This window comes from Sardina pilchardus, chromosome 16 (assembly GCF_963854185.1).
Source record: "Sardina pilchardus chromosome 16, fSarPil1.1, whole genome shotgun sequence".
NCBI classification, from domain to species: domain Eukaryota; kingdom Metazoa; phylum Chordata; class Actinopteri; order Clupeiformes; family Clupeidae; genus Sardina; species Sardina pilchardus.
The window spans coordinates 23155607-23175475 of NC_085009.1; the positions used below are offsets into that span (position 1 = coordinate 23155607).

At 46.1% G+C, this 19869-nt stretch overlaps 1 protein-coding gene across 1 annotated transcript in view; it reads right to left on the minus strand.

Annotated features, from left to right (window-relative positions):
• Positions 1–19869, minus strand: part of LOC134060564 (receptor-type tyrosine-protein phosphatase delta-like) — a 287476-nt gene that overhangs the window by 32184 nt on the left and 235423 nt on the right. The window contains 4 exon segments of the mRNA XM_062517298.1: positions 179–354; positions 5209–5332; positions 10993–11090; positions 15248–15360. Of these exon segments, the coding sequence (XP_062373282.1) occupies positions 179–354; positions 5209–5332; positions 10993–11090; positions 15248–15360 (511 nt within the window).

Consider the following 19869-nt stretch of genomic DNA (forward strand, 5'->3'; position numbering starts at 1 on the left):
AATGTATGTCACAACAGCAGGACTTCTATACCTTCATCTTTCTTACAGCAACCTAAACAACTCTGTAAGAGAAGTCCATTTCTTGTCTTCACCCATGATCCAGAAAGCAACGCACAGCTACAGTATACAAACAGTATATGCATCCCATAATGATCCCAGTGAGACAGACCGCCCTTACCCTGGACCTCTCCTCCAGCTTGGTCATCATGACGATGTTGGCACTGCGCTGCTCCCAGATCATCCTCCAGAAGTCTCCGAACGTCTCCGGGAGCGACCCCTGCGTGGCGATGTAGGCGTTCTGCTTCCGGTAGCCGTCGATGTAGTTGGCGTTGATGTAATCGCTGCCTGGTATACCTGCATTCCACAATAAAACAATTTATTTTTTTTAGATATGAGTAGAGGTATCGTAATATATTTACACCTCACAGTGTGCAGAAGGGGATTACTTTTCAAGCCTGGCGGTGACGACACACTGCTTGCAGTTCAAGTTCAACTCTAATCCAATATATTTTTGTGAAATTCATCAATTTTCCCCCCCACAGTCTTCTAGCCTGCCAGTCTGTGTGTGTGGTTAAATAACTCTAGTATTTGCACCCAGCCCTGGCTCTGTAAATATGGCATAAACACAGTGGCTCACATTTGAGTTACACAGTATTCCAGCTGATCAACATATTGGTTCAGCATTACATAACGAATGCAATTTGATTAGTCTCCGCGCTCAAATATATCAACAGCCTTCTCCGCCAGAATCCTGAAATGCGCTTGTTTTGCACACATCCAGCGTTTCCAGCGCTGACGTGTCCGTGTCTTCCCGTGCTTGTTTGTTTTTTTTCCCCCCTTCTCCTCCTCAGCCCTCCCTAGGGCTGTTTTGCACAGTAGGAGAGGACCTGTTTGAAAGCGCTTCCCCACCCTGTGATCCCCACGAAGGCGGCCTTGGCTAGCGCTAACTCCGAACGTGTGTAGCGTGCAGCGAGCTACGCTCAGAGGGATAAAACAAAAACAAAACCCCCCAAAAAATAGAAACATAAAAAACAAGAGTGCTCGGCATCGGCAGCAAGGGCTGGGATTGATGCGCCGACGCTCGGCTCAGCTCGACACGCTGGGAGTTAAGGCCGAGGAAAACACCACCTACGAGCGGCGGGCTCGGCGCCAACCGACGTGTCTGACTCAAGAACTCAATACGCTCCGGCTGTTCTGCCAGTAATCAAAACTGATCCCCGAGTCAAGCTAGCTACAGCACAAATGGTGATGTGCACTGCTCCCCTGTGCCCGGGACTCCACTGGCAGTTGGTATAGTAAACTGCTATCAATGGTCACGGGTGCCATAGCCAGCAAATACACTGGGGGCACATACTGACAAATATATATATATATATATATATATATATATATATATATACATGTATATATATATATATACATATCTATGCTCTACTGTGATCAGATACCGTAGATAAAACTGTCTGCTAAACGAATCGATATAAATGAATTGCTGTAACGTTTGTGAAAGTTTGCCCAGTTGTTCTTGGGCATATTGCAGGCCATTACTATTACTGTATACTCCTATCAGCCAAAATGGCCACTGGTGGCACGTTAGTGCTTCAGTGATGCCAGTCTGTATGTTTCTCTTACGATCACAACCCCCCCCCCCCCCAAAAAAAAAAAAAACCTACAACTATTCAATGTCAAAACAAGTTCTCTTGTTCTCCAGGGAGTGTCTTTTCATCACTCCATCATTTGTCTCTACCTCACGACATGGGAAATATCTACCGGAGCGCCCTGCATATGTAAATAAACGATGGCGGGAGAGCGGACAAACTGGAACAGAATTTAACCTCCCTCCCATCTCATTCTCTCTCTCTCTCACTCTCTCTCTCATTCTCTCTCTCTCTCTCTCTCTCTCTCTCTCTCTCCCCTCTCTCTCTCATTCTCTCTCTCTCTCTCTCCCTCTGCAGTGAAATGAAAGGCGTGTGGTCTTTTCCCATCCTCACAGCGGCAGCGGTACAGAGGCGAGCGAGGCGAGGGAGAGGAGAGAGGGAGAGAGGGAGAGGGAGAGAGGGAGAGAGGGAGAGAGGAGGGAGAGAGGCGGGCGGAGCGGCGGGCTGACAGCTAGTCAATGCGGCAGGACTGGCAGGCAGAGGCCCGGGCGCACACATGCTCGCCAGAGATAAGTCTCATCTGCATGGGCCCAGCGTCGCCACACAGCGCCCACGCACACGACGCGCACACACACACACACACACACACACACACACACACACATATACACACATACACACAGAGTCTCCCTCCCCACACCTCAACCCCACCCTCACTCCCCTCGCTCGCTCGCTCGCTCGCTCCTCTCCTCACAGGTAATGCAGAGAGAGAAAGGGATAGAGAGAGAGAGAGAGAGAGAGAGAGAGAGAGAGAGAGAGAGAGAGAGAGAGAGAGAGAGAGAGAGAGAGAGAGAGAGAGAGAGAGAGAGAGAGAGAGAGAGACAGAGAGAGAGAGAGGGAGGGTAGGAGCTCATTCAAAAGCAATTATTCTTCAGCATTTCTTTTTTCTCACTTTAACTGCTGTTTTTTTCTTCATTTTTTTTTTTTTTTTGTGTAGCTGTGAGCTACTCAGTGCTGATGGACAGGGATGTAGACAATTAAGTCATAGTCATTTGAATGGCAACAACAGAAAATCAAATATCATGACAAAACAAAAGGGCTACCCAGAATAAATTAGGCTACTTCGTTTTTTGGGGGGAGGAAGAGCGAGTGAGGAGAAAATAAAAAAAAACAACAAGCTGCAAAAATTGTCAATCAGGATTTGCAGTGTCTCTGTTGAAGACTGCTGCCAGCAAAATGGAGGGAAAATAAAGTTGACGTGAGGGAAGGTGGAGGAGGATTAGCATGACGGAAATGAGAAAGGTATATACATTTAAATCCCCTCGCACCCCGCTGACGCTGTAACAAGCGCCGAGTAAATCAAAATGACAAGAAATACACATAAATATTATATTAGCATAAATATTATATTAGCGTATGGCTAAATGTCCAGTATTGGTTATGCAAAAAAAGTGAAGGATCCAGTGAAGGATTTAGTCCTTATGGGGAAGGGAATGAGGGAAAAGTCCAAATCTAGTTCTATACCTTTTTGAGGTAAACGATCTTGTGACTTCGGTTGAGTGTTTTAAATGTCTAAAAAATATGTATTTTAATGTCTTAAAGGGCTTATGACTGTCACACCAGTTCACTGAGAAGGGACCAGATGGCATGACGGCGTCAAGACGAGCATTCATTCGCAGGCACTCAGAGTGTAAGCGAACAACAATGGCTGTGATAGGACCATCACGTCCATCAGCCCGGTCAACGTGGCTGTAGAGAGCTTCGATTGGACGATGTGATCTCGTCATCGACTCCCACTGCCTGCCTAACATGTCAAGCACGGTTCCTGAGAAAGGGAACCTAATCTCAACTCGTCTAAAAATAACTCAGTGTTGACTTGACTGGACTTGAGGATTGAATGGTAAACAGTGGCAAAACTGGGCATCTGTGTCTCCCGTCACAGCAGTGACATGATTAAGCCTGGCACGGCTGGAACGTGATTGGGGAGGGAAACGGACTGGGGGACTGTGTACAAAACACAGAGGGAAGCACAACAAAGATCGTCTTATGTCAGCAACGATCTTCTCATGTCAGCAAAGATCTTCTCATGACAGCAAAGATCTTCTCATGACAGCAAAGATCTTCTCATGTCAACAAAGACCCTCTCATGTCAACAGAGATCTTTTCATGTCATGGTGAGACGTGCTCTGCTCAGTGAACATCAATTTGTAGCGTAACACTTTCTTCTCTCTGTCAAAGTGTTTCTTTTTTAATATTTGTGTGTGTTGGTGATCTACCGTTGGTGATTAAGGTCTGCTATGATTAATTACAGCTACACTTGTGGTGGGAGCAAATCCGAGAACCTGATGATGGCCATTTAATGCCATATGAGAGCTTGCACACAATCAGTTTCAAATGCAGACTAAAATGCATACTCTGTGTGTCTGTGTGCGCTGTGTATGTGTGTCTGTGTCTGTTGGTGTGTGTGTGTGTGTGTGTGTGTGTGTGTGTGTGTGTGTGTGTGTGTGTGTATGTGTGCGTATGTGTGTCTGTGTGTCTGTTGGTGTGTGTGTGTGTGTGTGTGTGTGTGTGTGTGTGTGTGTCTGTGTCTGTTGGTGTGTGTGTGTGTGTGTGTGTGTGTGTGTGTGTGTGTGCGTGCGCGCGTTTAGGGGAGGGTGTGTCCCACATCTTTATGTATCAGCTCTCTCCATGCTGTTGTCAGGTTATTCATGTATGCATATGGGGCTCCTGAGTGAGCACCACTCTGCTACACTGGCCCAGTGTTCCCCAGTTAAAGCACTGGCTTTGACTTCACAATACAACGCCAGGGGAACACAACGGCATTGTCGTCTCCGTCTGCATCTATCTATGCATACTCTGTGTGTCTGTGTGCGCTGTGTATGTGTGTCTGTGTCTGTTGGTGTGTGTGTGTGTGTGTGTGTGTGTGTGTGTGTGTGTGTGTGTGTGTGTATGTGTGCGTATGTGTGTCTGTGTGTCTGTGTGTGTGTGTGTGTGCGTGTGTGTGCGTGTGTGTGTGTGTGTGTGTGTGTGTGTGTGTGTGTGTGTGTGTGTGTGTGTGTATGTGTGTGTGTGGTGTGTGTGCGCGTATGTGTGTCGGTGTCGGTGTCTGTGTGTGTGTGCGTGTATGTATGTACTGTATGTGTGCATTTGTGTGTGCATTTGTGTGTGTCTCTTGTGTGTGTGTGTGTGTGTGTGTGTGTGTGTGTGTGTGTGTGTGTGTGTGTGTGTGTGCCTGACAACTTGACAGCAGCTCACTGCGAGGGGAGCCATGGAAATTTCAACATATTCATGACATGGTGACTCACAAACTGTCATTACAATAACATGACACAGAAGTGACCCAGGAAATTGCCTCCATGTGCAGCAACAACAACAACAACAATAGACTCAAACCAGAAGAACAAAGGCAAGTTTGTCAATTCTCCAAGATGTTTGGGGGTGAGTTTCCCCAAAACCATAGCTGCTAACCTGTTAGCAACTTAGTTGGTTGGCAATGGGAAATTGCATTGCAACCAACAAAGTTGCTAACTTAGCAACTGTTTTGGGAAACTCAGTTCCCAGTTCATTTGACATGGGAAACGGATAGCGTTAATGGGAAATCCTGACTTACCATCGATAGCTGAGAGTAAAACTCTGGAGTGATCGTAGGCGATGACGTTGGCATATCTGTTCTTGGGCTTGTTCACCTCCAGGTTGGAGTGCTCCCAGGTGAACTGCTGTCCAGGATCAATGGACTGGTGATGGAGAGATAGAGAGAGAGATAAAGAGAGAGAGAGAGAGAGAGAGAGAGAGGTGAGAGGAGAAAAGTTATGATGAAATCAAACGGTCAAAGCAATACAGCATTTCAAAATCAATGTAAATGCCTAGGCAATGTTTCATTTTTCAAAACAACCCCAGTCTCACAGCATGCCAACAATGATGTATTTTTTTCATATCTGAAATAGCAACAGAATCCAAGACACTTGGATTTCCATCACATCAGCATTCCTAGGTTGGGAAGCCTATGCTGCGGGATCCAAAACACCACACATCCCATCACATCAGCATTCCTAGGTTGGGAAGCCTATGCTGCGGGATCCAAAACACCACACATCCCATAACATCAGCATTCCTATGTTGGGAAGCCTATGCTGCGGGATCCAAAACACCACACATCCCATAACATCAGCATTCCTATGTTGGGAAGCCTATGCTGCGGGATCCAAAACACCACACATCCCATAACATCAGCATTCCTAGGTTGGGAAGCCTATGCTGCGGGATCCAAAACACCACACATCCCATCACATCAGCATTCCTAGGTTGGGAAGCCTATGCTGCGGGATCCAAAACACCACACATCCCATAACATCAGCATTCCTATGTTGGGAAGCCTATGCTGCGGGATCCAAAACACCACACATCCCATAACATCAGCATTCCTATGTTGGGAAGCCTATGCTGCGGGATCCAAAACACCACACACCCCAGTGGCCCCACACAACAGTATTCCTATGTTGGGAAGCCTCTGGTGTGTGATCCGGACACCGCACACATGACATCAGCGTTCCTGTGTTGGGCAGCCACTGCTCTGCTGCATGATCTGGACACCGCGCATCGCACACATGCCTTCCCGTTTAGCCCCGTGGCGTAACCGTCCAAGAATCTTGGCCCGACGTCCCGATCCACGAGGACATTGGTTCGACAGCCACGCCTGCTATTCCGGACATTTCCATAGATCCCCGCCGGTCTATTTCGGCTTCCGGCGTGACGGGGGAGTGTGGGGGGACTTTATGCATAACTGGCATGGGTTGTTAAATTTAGCCTTACCCCCAAGGCTGTTGCCACACAACGGCAGCTTTTAATTCCAGCCCTCTCTGTGAGAGAGAGGGGGGGGTCACAGGAAACCTCAGCCAAGTGGCATACCTCCTGCTGCACGGTACACACACACACACACACACACACACACACACACACACACACACACACACAAAACTGAAAGCGTCTATGGTGCTGCTGAGGACACACACACACACACACACACACACACACACACACACACACACACACACACGCACGCACACATGCACAGTGCACACACACACATACACATGCACGCATGCATCAACAAACGCACACACACTGTACATATTGTATTGCATTTTGCATACTGTCTATATTGTCTATATGTTGCATTTTACATTGCTTATATATTATCAGTAATGTCTTTTTTTTTTATTGTTATTCAGAACAAGCTTCATTCTGATCCTCACTCAACAGGGTATCACTGTTATGGAGGAAGTTGATGGCTGTCATATGACCACCAACATCACAGTTTCAAAAGAAGGAGAAAATCTTATCGTCACCCTCTTGAATATAGAAATGTAAAACTCCATTTTTCATCAAGGAGGCTGGCGTCCATGATAACTTTATGGTGTATATTGCATTTATATGGCTTTGCAGCTTCCCCACATTCCCATAAGTGCTGTTAAATTCCAAAGGCCTTCCTCAGGTAGGCTTTAAAAATATCATCCCCACTAATTTCACGAGCAAATACTCTTTGAGAATATACGCTACACTCAATTTTCAAGATCTACTTTAGAACACTGAATGGGGCTGAATTTGGCCATCAAAGACTTTAACTGTGGGACTGATTATTCCTTTCATACCGTGCTATGATTTATTCACCAAAGCCCGAAACAAACTCGCGAGTGTGACAAGAGTTGCATAATAGCATGTTATGAAGGCAATATATTCACAGCCTGAGAAATTATGCCGGGTGCCCCTCCTTTGTTGAACCCATTAAAGTCTGTCATCATGCTTTTTAAGAACAATAATTTGCCCCTGTTCCCTAGAGACGTGTACCAACAGAGGAAACAGGTTAACTGAAACAGTGTGTGTGTGTGTGTGTGTGTGTGTGTTTGTGAGCAGTGTGAGAGAGTGCAAGAGAAGAGAGAGAGAGAGAGAGAGAGAGAGAGAGAGAGAGAGAGAGAGAGAGAGAGAGAGAGAGAGAGAGAGAGAGAGAGAGAGAGAGAGAGAGAGAGAGAGAGAGAGAGAGAGAGAGGGAGAGAGAGAAGGAATAAAGGAGGAGAGAGTGAAATTGTGGGAATGAAGAGTATGAAAAGATGCTTTGTGTTTAGCATGACCTGACCCGCGGTCTTTTTTCGACTTGGGCAAATTTTTCTCATTTAGTTTAATAATAAAATTATTCGCCATCTTCAGTGTCTTTTGGAAATGGAACGTTGATATGCATCAGCCCGTGAGCTAACTCTCTGGGTTGACAAATTTCAAATTACAGTTTTCAGACAATCATACAATAGCTGAAAATTGGAGCCAAAAGCCTCAGACAGCTGTCTCCCCCCCCTTGCTACAAAAAGAGAGACACAAGAAAAAATGAAGATAAAATATGTTGAATATGAAATGTAGCTGTTCAGTCTGTGGACAGCTACTTATGCTCTTCTAAGCACAGCAGCTTGACTGAAGCCACACGAATCATAAGAGGACCTAAACTGGGGCGTTCAACTGGTATTTATGGACATAAGAACATGTTGGGACCCAAACCATAAAGGTCAAGCATTTTATTTGTGTTTTCTTCCAAAGCTCACTTCTGCCAGTCAACAGCGGACACACACACACACACAGGGAGACAGACAGACACACACACACACACACACACACACACACACACACACACACACACACACACACACACACACACACACACACACACACACACACACACACACACACACACACACACACACACACACGTTGTATTTCTGGAATATGTGGAATCTACATAAGCTCTTGAGAGGTAAGCTCGTAAGACATTAAGGAGTGTGGTTTCGAGTCCGTGCTATTGAGGCAAGCCAAAGCAAAAAAAAACAAACAAAAAAACAAACACTATAGCCAGATAAACCAGCACGAAGACCCATGAGTTGTGCCAATTACATACCAAAATACATTCCCGCTCACAGATCCTGATATGAAGTCTTTTTGTAGACCTGGCAAAGACCTGCACTTGAGTTCACATGACATCTTTTTTTTTGCCTATTTTATTGCCGAGACGCGGAGGCGTGCCAAATGCCACACTGAAACAGAAACGCGTCGCTAAAAAAGAAGGTGAAAAAAAAAAAGAAAAAAAACGCTTCCCGTTGCCAAGTGTCCGTAAAAAGACAATGAGCAGTCAGACGACAGGCTGACCACAGCCTCGAAGGGCTCTCGGTGTGAGAGTGTGTCCGCCATTTACACATCCATCCCTCTACTCTCTCCCTCTCTTTTCTTCTCACTCTCCTTTCTGCTGCTGCTGTTTTCATGCTGAGCTTAAACGGCCTGACGACCGCTTCAACTTTACGTTACCCCGGTAATGAGACGCCATGGCGGCTCTCCTCCAACACAGGGCCGCCGCTGCCGCTGCTAACGGGACAAACACATTCCGTGCGACACGAGCATAACTCATAATGATGACTTTTGCGCCTCATTCTTAATCTAACGGTGTCACACCGCCAGACCATATTGGAAAAGGGAAATCTTTAGCTAAGCCACGGCATTTTCATCCAAAAATATGTTCAAACAGTGGGTCACAACACTAGCCATAATGAAAAAGGAGCCTTCTCTCTTTTTTTATTTTTTTTATTTTTATTTCATTGTGCTCCCAAAATTACTTTCCCCTTTCTTGGGAAGGCAAGTGGGAAAAAAAGGGCCTCGGAATTACAATTCCACGGCTTTAAGCTCTGCAATAACCGCCGGGCCGGCTTGGCGGCCGGCCATCGCATGACCTCATATTTTCGGAGCGGAGGCACAAAAGGAGGAGGGCGGACCGCAGTCCCCTGGTGCACCGTTCCTTCGGGGAGGGGTCACTCTGTCGTGCCACTCTCTCCCTCTCTCTTATTCTCTCCATCATTTATGCTCTCTGCCCCTCTCTATCTCTCCCTCTCTCTCTCATATGTCTCTCTCTCTCATGTCTCTCTCCCTCTCTCGTCTTATTCTCTCCATCATTTATGCTCTCTGCCTCTCTCTCTCCCTCTCTCTCGTGTCTCTCACTCCTCTCTCTCTGCCTCCTTTTTTCTATCTTTCTCTCTCTCATATGTCTCTCTCCCTCTCTCTCATGTCTCTCACTCTCTCTCTCCGTCTCCCTTTTTGTATCTTTCTCTCTCTCTGTTTATCTCTCTCACTTTCTTTCCTTAGCTATCCCCATCTCTCATTCACACTCTCCATCGTCCTTCTCTCTCTCTCTCTCTCACTCTGCAACTTTCTCTTTTTCTGTCTCACTCCATCCCCTCCTCTCTCTCTCCCTCCCCCCGCCTCCCTCTTTGGCGAGCCAGCCGCACCCATTTGGCGAGCCTGTCTACCACTGTCTCGTCAGCTCATCCATCGACTAACACAAGCGAGTATGAGACGAGATCCTCACAACTGACTGACCATCGAAAACTAAAAATGAAAAAGAAGAAAGTCTGATAAGGAGAAAAAAATGTAAACAATTTCATTCCAATGGCTCCTGTCAATCACAATCAAATACTCCTGCACAACCCTTGACTGTACGGCTACCGTATTCCCCCTGCACCCCCCCACACCCACACATCAACACGATAATATGGAGGTGGTCAAGCCTTATACAATACGCTATGGTGACATCATGCCTCCTGTTAAGGACACTGTGGCCTGGTGTAACCATGGTAACCCCTCCTGACCAGTGCCTTTGAGTTCCGTCCAGCCACAATTCCGTTCCAATTCCGAGTCTCCTTGTCCAGTGAAAAAAAAAAAAAAACGTATCTGGCCATGCCATCACCCAATCCCTCCAATCATCTGCTGATAGGATGTTAGTATTTTTTCTTTCTTTCTTTTTTTTTTTTTCTGGTCGTGTTGACACATTGCTACAAGCATTTGTGTTGTGCAACGGGGTCCTTCAGATTCAGGCCAACTTCGTAACATAATGGCGGTAAATCAAGTGGTTCACTTCAGCTACAAGCAGATTAATGGATACCTGGAAAACCCTATTACACTGCCGAGGGAAGAGCTTTAGGCATATTAGGCAGTGCTGCTGCTCAGGGCTGGGCGCGGGGGATTCAGGAAACTACACTTTTAAGCCCATGTTAGCTGCCCTGCTGATGCTGAACGACAACAAACCAACTTATGGTGCAGACTTTTGTCTCTCTCTCTCTCTCTCTCTCTCTCTCTCTCTCTCTCTCTCTCTCTCTCTCTCTCTCTCTCTGTGTGTGTGTTTGTGTTTGTGTGTGTGTGTGTGTGTGTGTGTGTGTGTGTGTGTATCTGAGAGTACAACCAAAGTATAACCCACGTTAGTACACTATTGAAGTTGCAGACATACTGTATTTCGCTAAGTAAAATCAGGCTAAATACATTCCACAGTCCGAACATTACGATCTCTGCTCGTAGACGTGTAAGAGTTTCGCCGTACCTCGTACTCCTGGGAGAACTTGAGGTTGTCGTTGGCTTTGAGTCGCTCCAGATGGTCCGCCAGGTCCAGTATGGGGATGGGAGGATGATTAGCCATGCCTGTAGATGAGAAAATACATATGCTGAGAGTTAGCCATACGTTGACATGCCAAAAAGAACAGAATATAGACTGTTTAGAAGCTTTAGAAGAGGAAACATGTGTGTCAAAAGAGATGGAAAGAACGTGACAGACATTATATATCTTTTTTTATTATTATTTCAGGCCAGTCTGTCCACTCAAAGCAGTAACATGCTCGGAAGAAGGAGGAGGAGAGAGGAAGAGGAGGAGGAGAGAGAAAGAGGTATGGACACGGAAGCCAATGACAGGTCATTGAGCTCACTCTCCAAACAGTACACTCCTGAGAAGCGTGAGGGAAGAGTGTGTTATTCACACAGAAAGCCACAACGGACAGTTAGCAAGATGGTTAGAGCCAGAGGACAAAACTAGTAATACTGGAAAAAAACAAAAAACAAAAAAAACAATAAATGAAAATAATAAGCTACTAGCTGAATGTAAATGTTGTAGTCTGCTTTGAGTAATGTCATGGGTCTACAATCCCTTATCAGTCCAAGCTTCACCTTCCTGCCAATTCCATGGCATTACTTATAAAGCCTTGGGGATAAGATGAATGTGAAGTGGACTACAAGATGTCTACTGAATTAAAATAAGCAAATAAAAGAAACAAAAAGAAAAAATACTGAGTCGGAAATGACAGAGAAAGAAGGTGGTGGTGAATGTGTAAACAAGACCAACTAACTTGACAAATGGAGGTTACTGGGATAACCGCACACGCCTGAACCTGTGAAGGAAACCAGCAGGGAGGGACGGGTAAATAAATAAAATAAAATAAAATAAAATAAAATAAAATAAAATGTCGCAAACGTCGAAAACAATATGGCGACCACTCTAGAAACAAGAAAAAATAAGAAAAGAAGAAGAAAAAAAAAAAGCCTGGCTAGCATGAGCTATGTAGTGTGAAAACACATTGAGAGCTACTCACTAGTGATGTTGGTTAGTAGATCAACACAATGTCATGCTGAACGCTAAAAATGCTATAGCACACGTCCATGCATTCACAATATCAGAGCAAACAAGCATTAAGTGTTTTCTTTGTTCCTTGTTTTTGTTATGTTGTTGTTGTAGAAAGGCTGGACACAATGCTGTAACAAAAGGCAAGGTAAGGTCATATCTAAGAGGTGAAGACAAACACAAAACGCTATCAAAATGGACAACATAAAAAAAAAAGAAAAGAAATAACATCAGAGTTTGCACCCTCTCATCACAGACAAGTGCAGCACTTCCTGCTGGGTAAAAGCCTAGCTTGCCACCACCCCACCACCCCCGACCTACAAGTGATGTTCAGCGAGCTTTCACCTCATCAAAGTTACCGTTCTCCGTTGAAGGGCGCCTCTCCTTCTGCGCTCTATACACCGAGGCCGCTCTCACGGTGGGTACATTGTGAGGTAAATTGCGGGTGTTCCGGAGCGCCTGAATCACACACAGCTAACAACAACTCTGAACTAGTCCTCTCGAGATTCGAGTTCCGTTTCCGCTCCGTCCTCGATAGGAACATCGGAGTTGTATTGAGCCAACCCCTGGCTCTACCTCCTCACTTACGAGGGGGCTGGAGGGGTAGGGGGGCTGGGGGGGGGGGAGGAGTGGCTACACAAGTGTCCCAGCGCGTCGCTAATAGTCTTTCATCTGCGTTACTGCTGACACAAGTGGGCATTAGCTAATGGATAAAGAGGTGTGTGTCTGTGAGGGGGGGGGGGGGGGACTGGGCAAGAGCGCACAAGTGGCTCTATCTCTGACCACTCAAGATCCATTTCCAGCATCGGTGACAATGAAAGTGCCATCCGTTGAGTCGAGCCGCGCCATGTAGGCATCAAGCACCCTTAAGATGAAGGGTGGGGAGGGGAGGGGGCGAATGAGGGTGCTGCTGGGTCGATGGAGACTGAAGAGGAGGAGGAGAGTGAACAATCAGGGGGAGGGGAGATGGAGTGGGCATCAATGGAGCAGCACTTGGACCTCAAACGAAGGATGCTAATGGATACTAATGGCGACTTCAGATATAATATGACAATGGGATCGTCGCACTCTGACGCCCATTATTCCCCGATGACGTGCGCCTCACAATATGCATCCAGTAAAGGTTTGTCACGTTTGCGGTATGCCGCTGTCGAAGTTCATCTCTGTCGAACTTGCATCGTTAAACTCGGATTGCAGCGCAGAGCCAAATTCATTCTGTTTCTGAAAAGGGCTAAGGTGTTTACATTTCCGCAGGGAAAACTAAAGGTGTGAGGGGCAAATATACTCCTCTTGAGAGGCACTGAACCGATACTACGTGACACGAGGCATCAAATGATGACAGGTGTAGGAAACACAGAGTTTCAGTGTGCAAGGCCCATACAGAGCCTCTTGGTGACACTCAATTAAAACCACTCAAAAGGGGGAAAGCTGTGCTGGCCGTGTTTGGGAATGTGGGACAAAGCTGGCGTCCAGACCGAGCCGTGCCCTCGCCTCTGGAAGAGGGGAGCGGAGAGGACGGGCTGAGGCGACAGCAGCAGGGCGGCCATTCTGTCGGCTCACGGCGGCTGACCCGGAAAATACTGCCGTCGTCATGGTGCTGATTGTCCCCCTTCCCCTCGACCACCTGTCATACTCGCCGGTGCCAACCAGCCAAGCAGCCAGCCAGCCAGCCAGCGCGTGCAGAAAACACCGCTTACGCGTGTCAGTTCGCTCGGAATCAGGGGTCTGCAGCAAACTCCAGCTCTCCTCCAGAGGACAAGTGGACTGTGACTACATTCCACTCCCTCTCACCCCCCCCACCCCACTCCCCCCCCCAAAAAAAAAAAAAGGGAAGACAAGAGAAAGGACAAGGAAGGAGAGAATGACACACCAGGTAAAAGACCCAGCTCAAGATACAATCATTCTCTCCACTATGATGACCCAAAGTTGAGACGTTTACAGCAGACCTTCTTTCTTTCATTCTCTCCTTCCTTCCGTCATTCCTTCCTTCCTTCCATCCTTTCTTTCTTTCAGTCTGTCTTTCTTTCTTTCTTTCTTTCACTAATCCAAGTTTTTCCGCCTTCATAACAGTTGACATTGCAGACTATCCTCTGAGACACTGGAATTGCATTGTTCTGCTCCTATATTAGAAGGCCTCTTCCCTTCAGGGCCGAATAATGGGGCATTGTTGCGACCTTTGACCCGCCATGATTACTGCACCACCAAACTTGAAATCGGTATTTTGGGAAGGTGCTAGGCAGGCAAACCCTCTGTCCTTAGAGGATGACCTCAATGAACAATTTGTCTTTCTACCAGCCAGTGATGATTCTCTGGACTCTGGACATCATGTTCCTGACATCAAAAAAATGGGATATCGATATCTGGGAGAGGCGCTTGGTATGCATCACCTCTGTTGTTTGTGCTCCGAGAGAGAGAGAGTGAAAAAATAAGCCTCAAGGAGCATTTGTCACTATCCACCTGGCTTCCGTGTTGTACAGGCATGGCCGACATCTTCTCTGACTTTGCGAACACGGACTCTGAATGTCTTGGCAAAAAACGGGAACCTTGAGCAATGTTACCCTTGCACTTAGGAGTGCAGAGTCAGCGATTCGGAGAGGGAGGCCCCATATGGTTTGAGGGGTCGGTCTCCCCTGGGAGAAATGATGATATGCTTACAGGTAACATCGCTTCGTCCTTCATTTTAACCTGAGTAGCCTCACTGCAATTTACCTGAGGGCTCAGAATGATACGTTCGCCCTGTCCTAGCTTTACCTCTTCCTGATTCGGCAAAAAAGTCCATCACGCATGAGCGCAGAATGTCTATCTCATTTCTCCTGAAATGATCATGTCTCTATATTCATACAGTACATACTGCATTCTCCTGTGCTAGTATCAGAATCCAAAACAATCAGGGTATAATGTTACACCTTACTAAGACACACCTTACTAGTCAGGTGTACATCGTAAACAAGAAAATGCTGACGACAACAACAACAACAACAACAACAACAACAACAGCAAAACCACCTCCATAGGGCACTGTGGTCTGTTGTCCTGACAGTGTACAGTGCCCGAAACGTCTTCACACTGTTATGTGTTCTAGAGGGGAAAAAAATCTAATACATTTCAGCCAGTGCTCCTCTTCAGGTGACTGACTGACACACACACACACACACACACACACACACACACACACACACACACACACCTGGGGTCTGGAAGTTGAGGCGACGCAGCTCCACGGGGTCGGTGGGGTGGTGTGAGGGCATCTCCTTGCTGTGCGGCAGGCTTCCTTTCCTCGCTTCCGATTCGGCACGTTTCCTGGAAAAGGGAACGCAAAAGGAAGGAACGGTCAAGTTGCATGGACAGTCAACGTGGGGGCTGAGCTCATTGGCTAGCAGCAATCGGACATTCTGAGTATGACCTCTGTGTGTGTGTGTGTGTGTGTGTGTCACGGTCACTGTCACTCATTGCTCTTTTAACAACTTCACATTCTAATACAAACGGCCTCTCTAAAGTTTCACCAGTCAGGCAAAGTGCATGCTTGCTGCGAGTCCCATAAGTCGCTCAGTAAGCAGAATGTGTAACTTAAGTGTGTCCTATCTCCATTCAATCGCCTTTCTTCTCTCCTCCAGAACAGGCTCATCAATTTACTTTTGATAAGATTACAAGGTGATATCATGGTGCATGACAAGATTTATAGATTATGAGGAGAAAATAATTACATTTGAAGATTATCTTCCTATACATAAATAATCCATAGCTTTTGACATATCTCTGTCCTTACACAACCTGATCTAAATCCTATGATCGCTGAACTATCCAATGGAGTGACCTCCAGGAATTTTATCAGGGTTAGCCCCGGTCAACACATAAAACATAATGATTACAATACCGTCACAGCGATACATTCTGCTCTGGTATATTTGGTGAAGAGCGTGCTAAGCCATCTAATTCATAGCTGGCTTTATTTAATTCTGTGTGCATTGCATTTTACAGCTAGTGATTTAGTGACAATGAAAAGATGAAAGAAAAAAACAAAACAAGTAATGTACTGAATTGACCTTTGCCCTTTTGAACTGGGAGGTGCACATACATGAGGACTAAAAAGTGAGGGGGGAAAAAAGCTGACAAAGCAGGGCAAACAGCCAGTGGGGATTTGGCTGGAGAGAGACCAAAAACATCCCACAAGTAATGAGAAATAAAAAAAAGAATGAAAAGGCTGTTGATGATGAGTCTGCTACTACCATGCCTCAGGCCTGTTTCGTGTCTTCTGATCACTGTGAATCAAAGACATGGGTGGGTGTGTGTGTGTGTGTGTGTGTGGGGGGGGGGGGGGGGGGCATGCATGGGCAGTCTGCAAGGTATCGAGACAGCAGCAGAAAAAATGTGAGAACAAACACTGTGAGAAATAGTCCCCTGGGGTGATGCTGGAGTCGGGCCAGCTCTGGTGATGCTGCCGTATAAGGCCTCAGAACAACAAGGACTACCAGAGGAATCGGAGACGAGCTGGGAACGTTATTCTTCAGAACAGGAGAAAGAAGCTGGGGCAAAGGGTTGGGACTGTGTGTGTGTGTGTGTGTGTGTGTGTGTGTGTTTATACTGTATGCGTCTACGTGCATGCATTCGTGTGTGTGTGTGTGTGTGTGTGTGTGTGTGTGTGTGTGTATACATACTGTACAGTACATATCTGTATATCAGAGTTTCTACAGTAAGTTTGCATATTGCTTCACATGTATGTGTGCATACAGCATACACGTGTGTGTGTGTGAGCGTATGCATGTAGACAGGACATTAAGTTGACGTAAAAGGGCGGGTAGAAGATAGCAGGGGACTCGACATTCCCAGAGCAATCTGAAACAGTGCGGGTGCAGAGCACGGCACAGAGGAGAGGGCAGGGAAGCAGGGAGAGAGTTGGGAGAGAGCACAGATGAAATAAGAGTACAGTACCGCTGCACATTGACTTCCCGGCCTGGGAGAGCATTGGGCTGTGCAGTCATACTGTGGGAAAAATATATCCGTTTGGTGATGATGATAGATGACTAAATGCCATTGCACAAAATAAATAAATGAATTAAACAAAATAGTGTTTGAAGCTGTTCATGCATGTACAATTTGTGGATTTTGAAAGGATATATGTAATCCTTTAAAATGGGTTTGGTTTAACGTTGGCAAGCGATAGACTGAAATAAATGTATATGGAAAATGGCAAAAAGCTTAATCGCCATATATATACTGTATATAAAACCAGACATTCGGCACTGACATGAATTATGTTTGAGTGCTCGTTTAAATACATGCTGAAATCAAATTCAAAACAGCTTGCATGTCTATTTTACTTCATCAAACCCTACCCAAACGAGGTTATCTAGATATATTCAGGTCAGGTGGTAAATGATCAAGACAAAGTGGATTTTGCAATGTACGTTTTTATGCTTCACGACTCGTGGCACTATACAGACGGAGAATAATGAAGTACCCTGAATATCGTTTATATTATAAAGATGTTTTGTATCTGCACTACTGCCAGATGTAATGTAAGGTGAACCCCGCCTGTCCATTATTCTATGGATGAAATTTTTTTGTCATGTACGTACGTAACTTGAATGTACTCATAGGCATGATGAACATGAGCATCAAGACAAACAGCAGATTAGTTCAAGTGTATGGGAGTGACGGGAGCTCACTGTGAATAACTCAAATATTGATCACAGTCAGGACTGGAGGGGGAATGAGAGGTGTGGACAGAGGGGGTGAGGGGATGAGGAGATGAGGGGATGAGGAGATGAGAGGAGAGGAGGAGAGGAGAGGAGAGGAGAGGAGAGGAGAGGAGAGGAGAGGAGAGGAGAGAAGAGGAAGGCTTTGGACTGTTTCCCATCATTTCTTACCTGTCTGGTTTGCTGTTCCAACAGTAAGCACAGAAAGGGAAGATAAAGCATTGAAATTAGCTGTCACCAATGTGTGCACTGTCATATGTCATGTCTAACAGACTCTCTCTCTCTCTTTCTCACTTTCTCTCTCTCTCTCTCTCAGTGAGAGACAGTGGTTTAACTGACACAATTATCACAGTGGTTAAAGTCTTCCAATATGCGCACGGCACGCGTTTGACTGGCAGTCGAGCGCGCATCAAAACGCTACATGAAACGTGTGATTACACCATCTTGCAGTTTCTGCCTCGGTGGCGTGCGCTGTCATCCTGTAACAGGTGCAACCGACCGGGCGTCTTTCATTCCACTCGAGCGAAAAAAATAAATAAAAAAATAACCCTCCTCAGATCTCGCCCTGCGTTTTATATTCAAATCGTTCCGCATGAATGGCTCTTTCACAAGAACAAATGAGCTCTAATCTTAGAGAATATTTAAAACGTAATTACTCAAATTCTACCTTCAAACGGCATAAAATTCCCCCACTCTTTTTTGCAACCATCGTTGTAGATAAACCTAACTTTGTAGACGAGAGAGACAGGGATAGAGAGAGGGAGAGAGACAGAGAGAGAGAGAGAGAGAGAGAGAGAGAGAGAGAGAGAGAGAGTGAGAGAGAGAGACAGAGAGACAGAGAGACAGAGAGAGACAGAGAGAGAAAAAAGTAAAAAACCCTCAGCTTTTATTTGAATTTTGCCTGGCGCTAACCAGCTTCCTGCAAACACAGCCCTGCCATGTAGACTATTGTGTGTGTGTGTGTGTGTGTGTGTGTGTGTGTGTGTGTGTGTGTGTGTGTGTGTGTGTGTGTACACACAGCCCTGCCATGTAGACTATTAAGCTCTCAGCCTGCTGGTGACAATCAGAGTGATGCTTCGGTCGCCATGGAGGCGCAATTATCCACTCTCCTCCGCCGACTCGCTCCAGCCAATGACTAACGGCCAAGCCAGACGCATAATGGACTGCAGGGGAATTAGCCAGTCTCTCTCTCTCTCCTTTTCTCTTATTCTCTCAGTCCCTCTCTCTCTTTCTCTCTCTCTCTCTGTCTCTCTCTTGTATTAGATGTGGATGCTGCATCCCATCCCATACCTACGAGTACTAGAGAGCAATTTGGTCTCTGCCAATTTAACCCTTCGTTGGCTGTAATCACTCAATGGCTGGTAGCAGAGGGGGATTTTTGACTGAGATTTCTAAGACTGCCATTTATTTTGTGTTTGTGCTGTGTCTTTGACAGAGAATGGTCCTGTATGAAGGGCTCTGTACTCATTTATAAAGGACATATTGTCATATTAAAACAGCTCTCTATCATCGTATTCACTGATCCATGGCATTCGATGAACTTTGGCATGGGCCAGGGTCTCGTCCTATCTGAAGGAGGTCCGATCTTGACAGGTAAAATATGTCACAGTTATGCGCTGCTTAAGACCACACTTGGTCTTGACATTGACTCTCTGATTACAGTGTAAATCTGCCGAAAGGATTCACACACACACACACACACACACACACACACACACACACACACACACACACACACACACACACACACACACACACACAGGTAGGACCGTGTAGCTTCTTGGTACCAAGAGGACCTCTGAGGATAGCTTCAGGGCATCTATCTGTCTCTGTCTGAGCCTGAGACTCAAACTCGACGGCTGCTTGAATTGCTCATTTCTTTTTTTTTCTCTCTTCCTCTCTCTCTCTCTCTCTCTCTCTCTCTCTCTCTTGACTGCCTGTCAAAAGCTCTTCACCGTCACTAGCCTGTGATGGCTCATAAGCACTGAGCTATAAGCCAAGAGATCACAGGCTGTCAGGAACCTTGAGCGATCAAAGATGGACACGAGACAGACATGAGTTTTTTTTTTTTTTTTTTTCCCACGCGCTCCTGATTGAGAACGTTGGGAGAGAT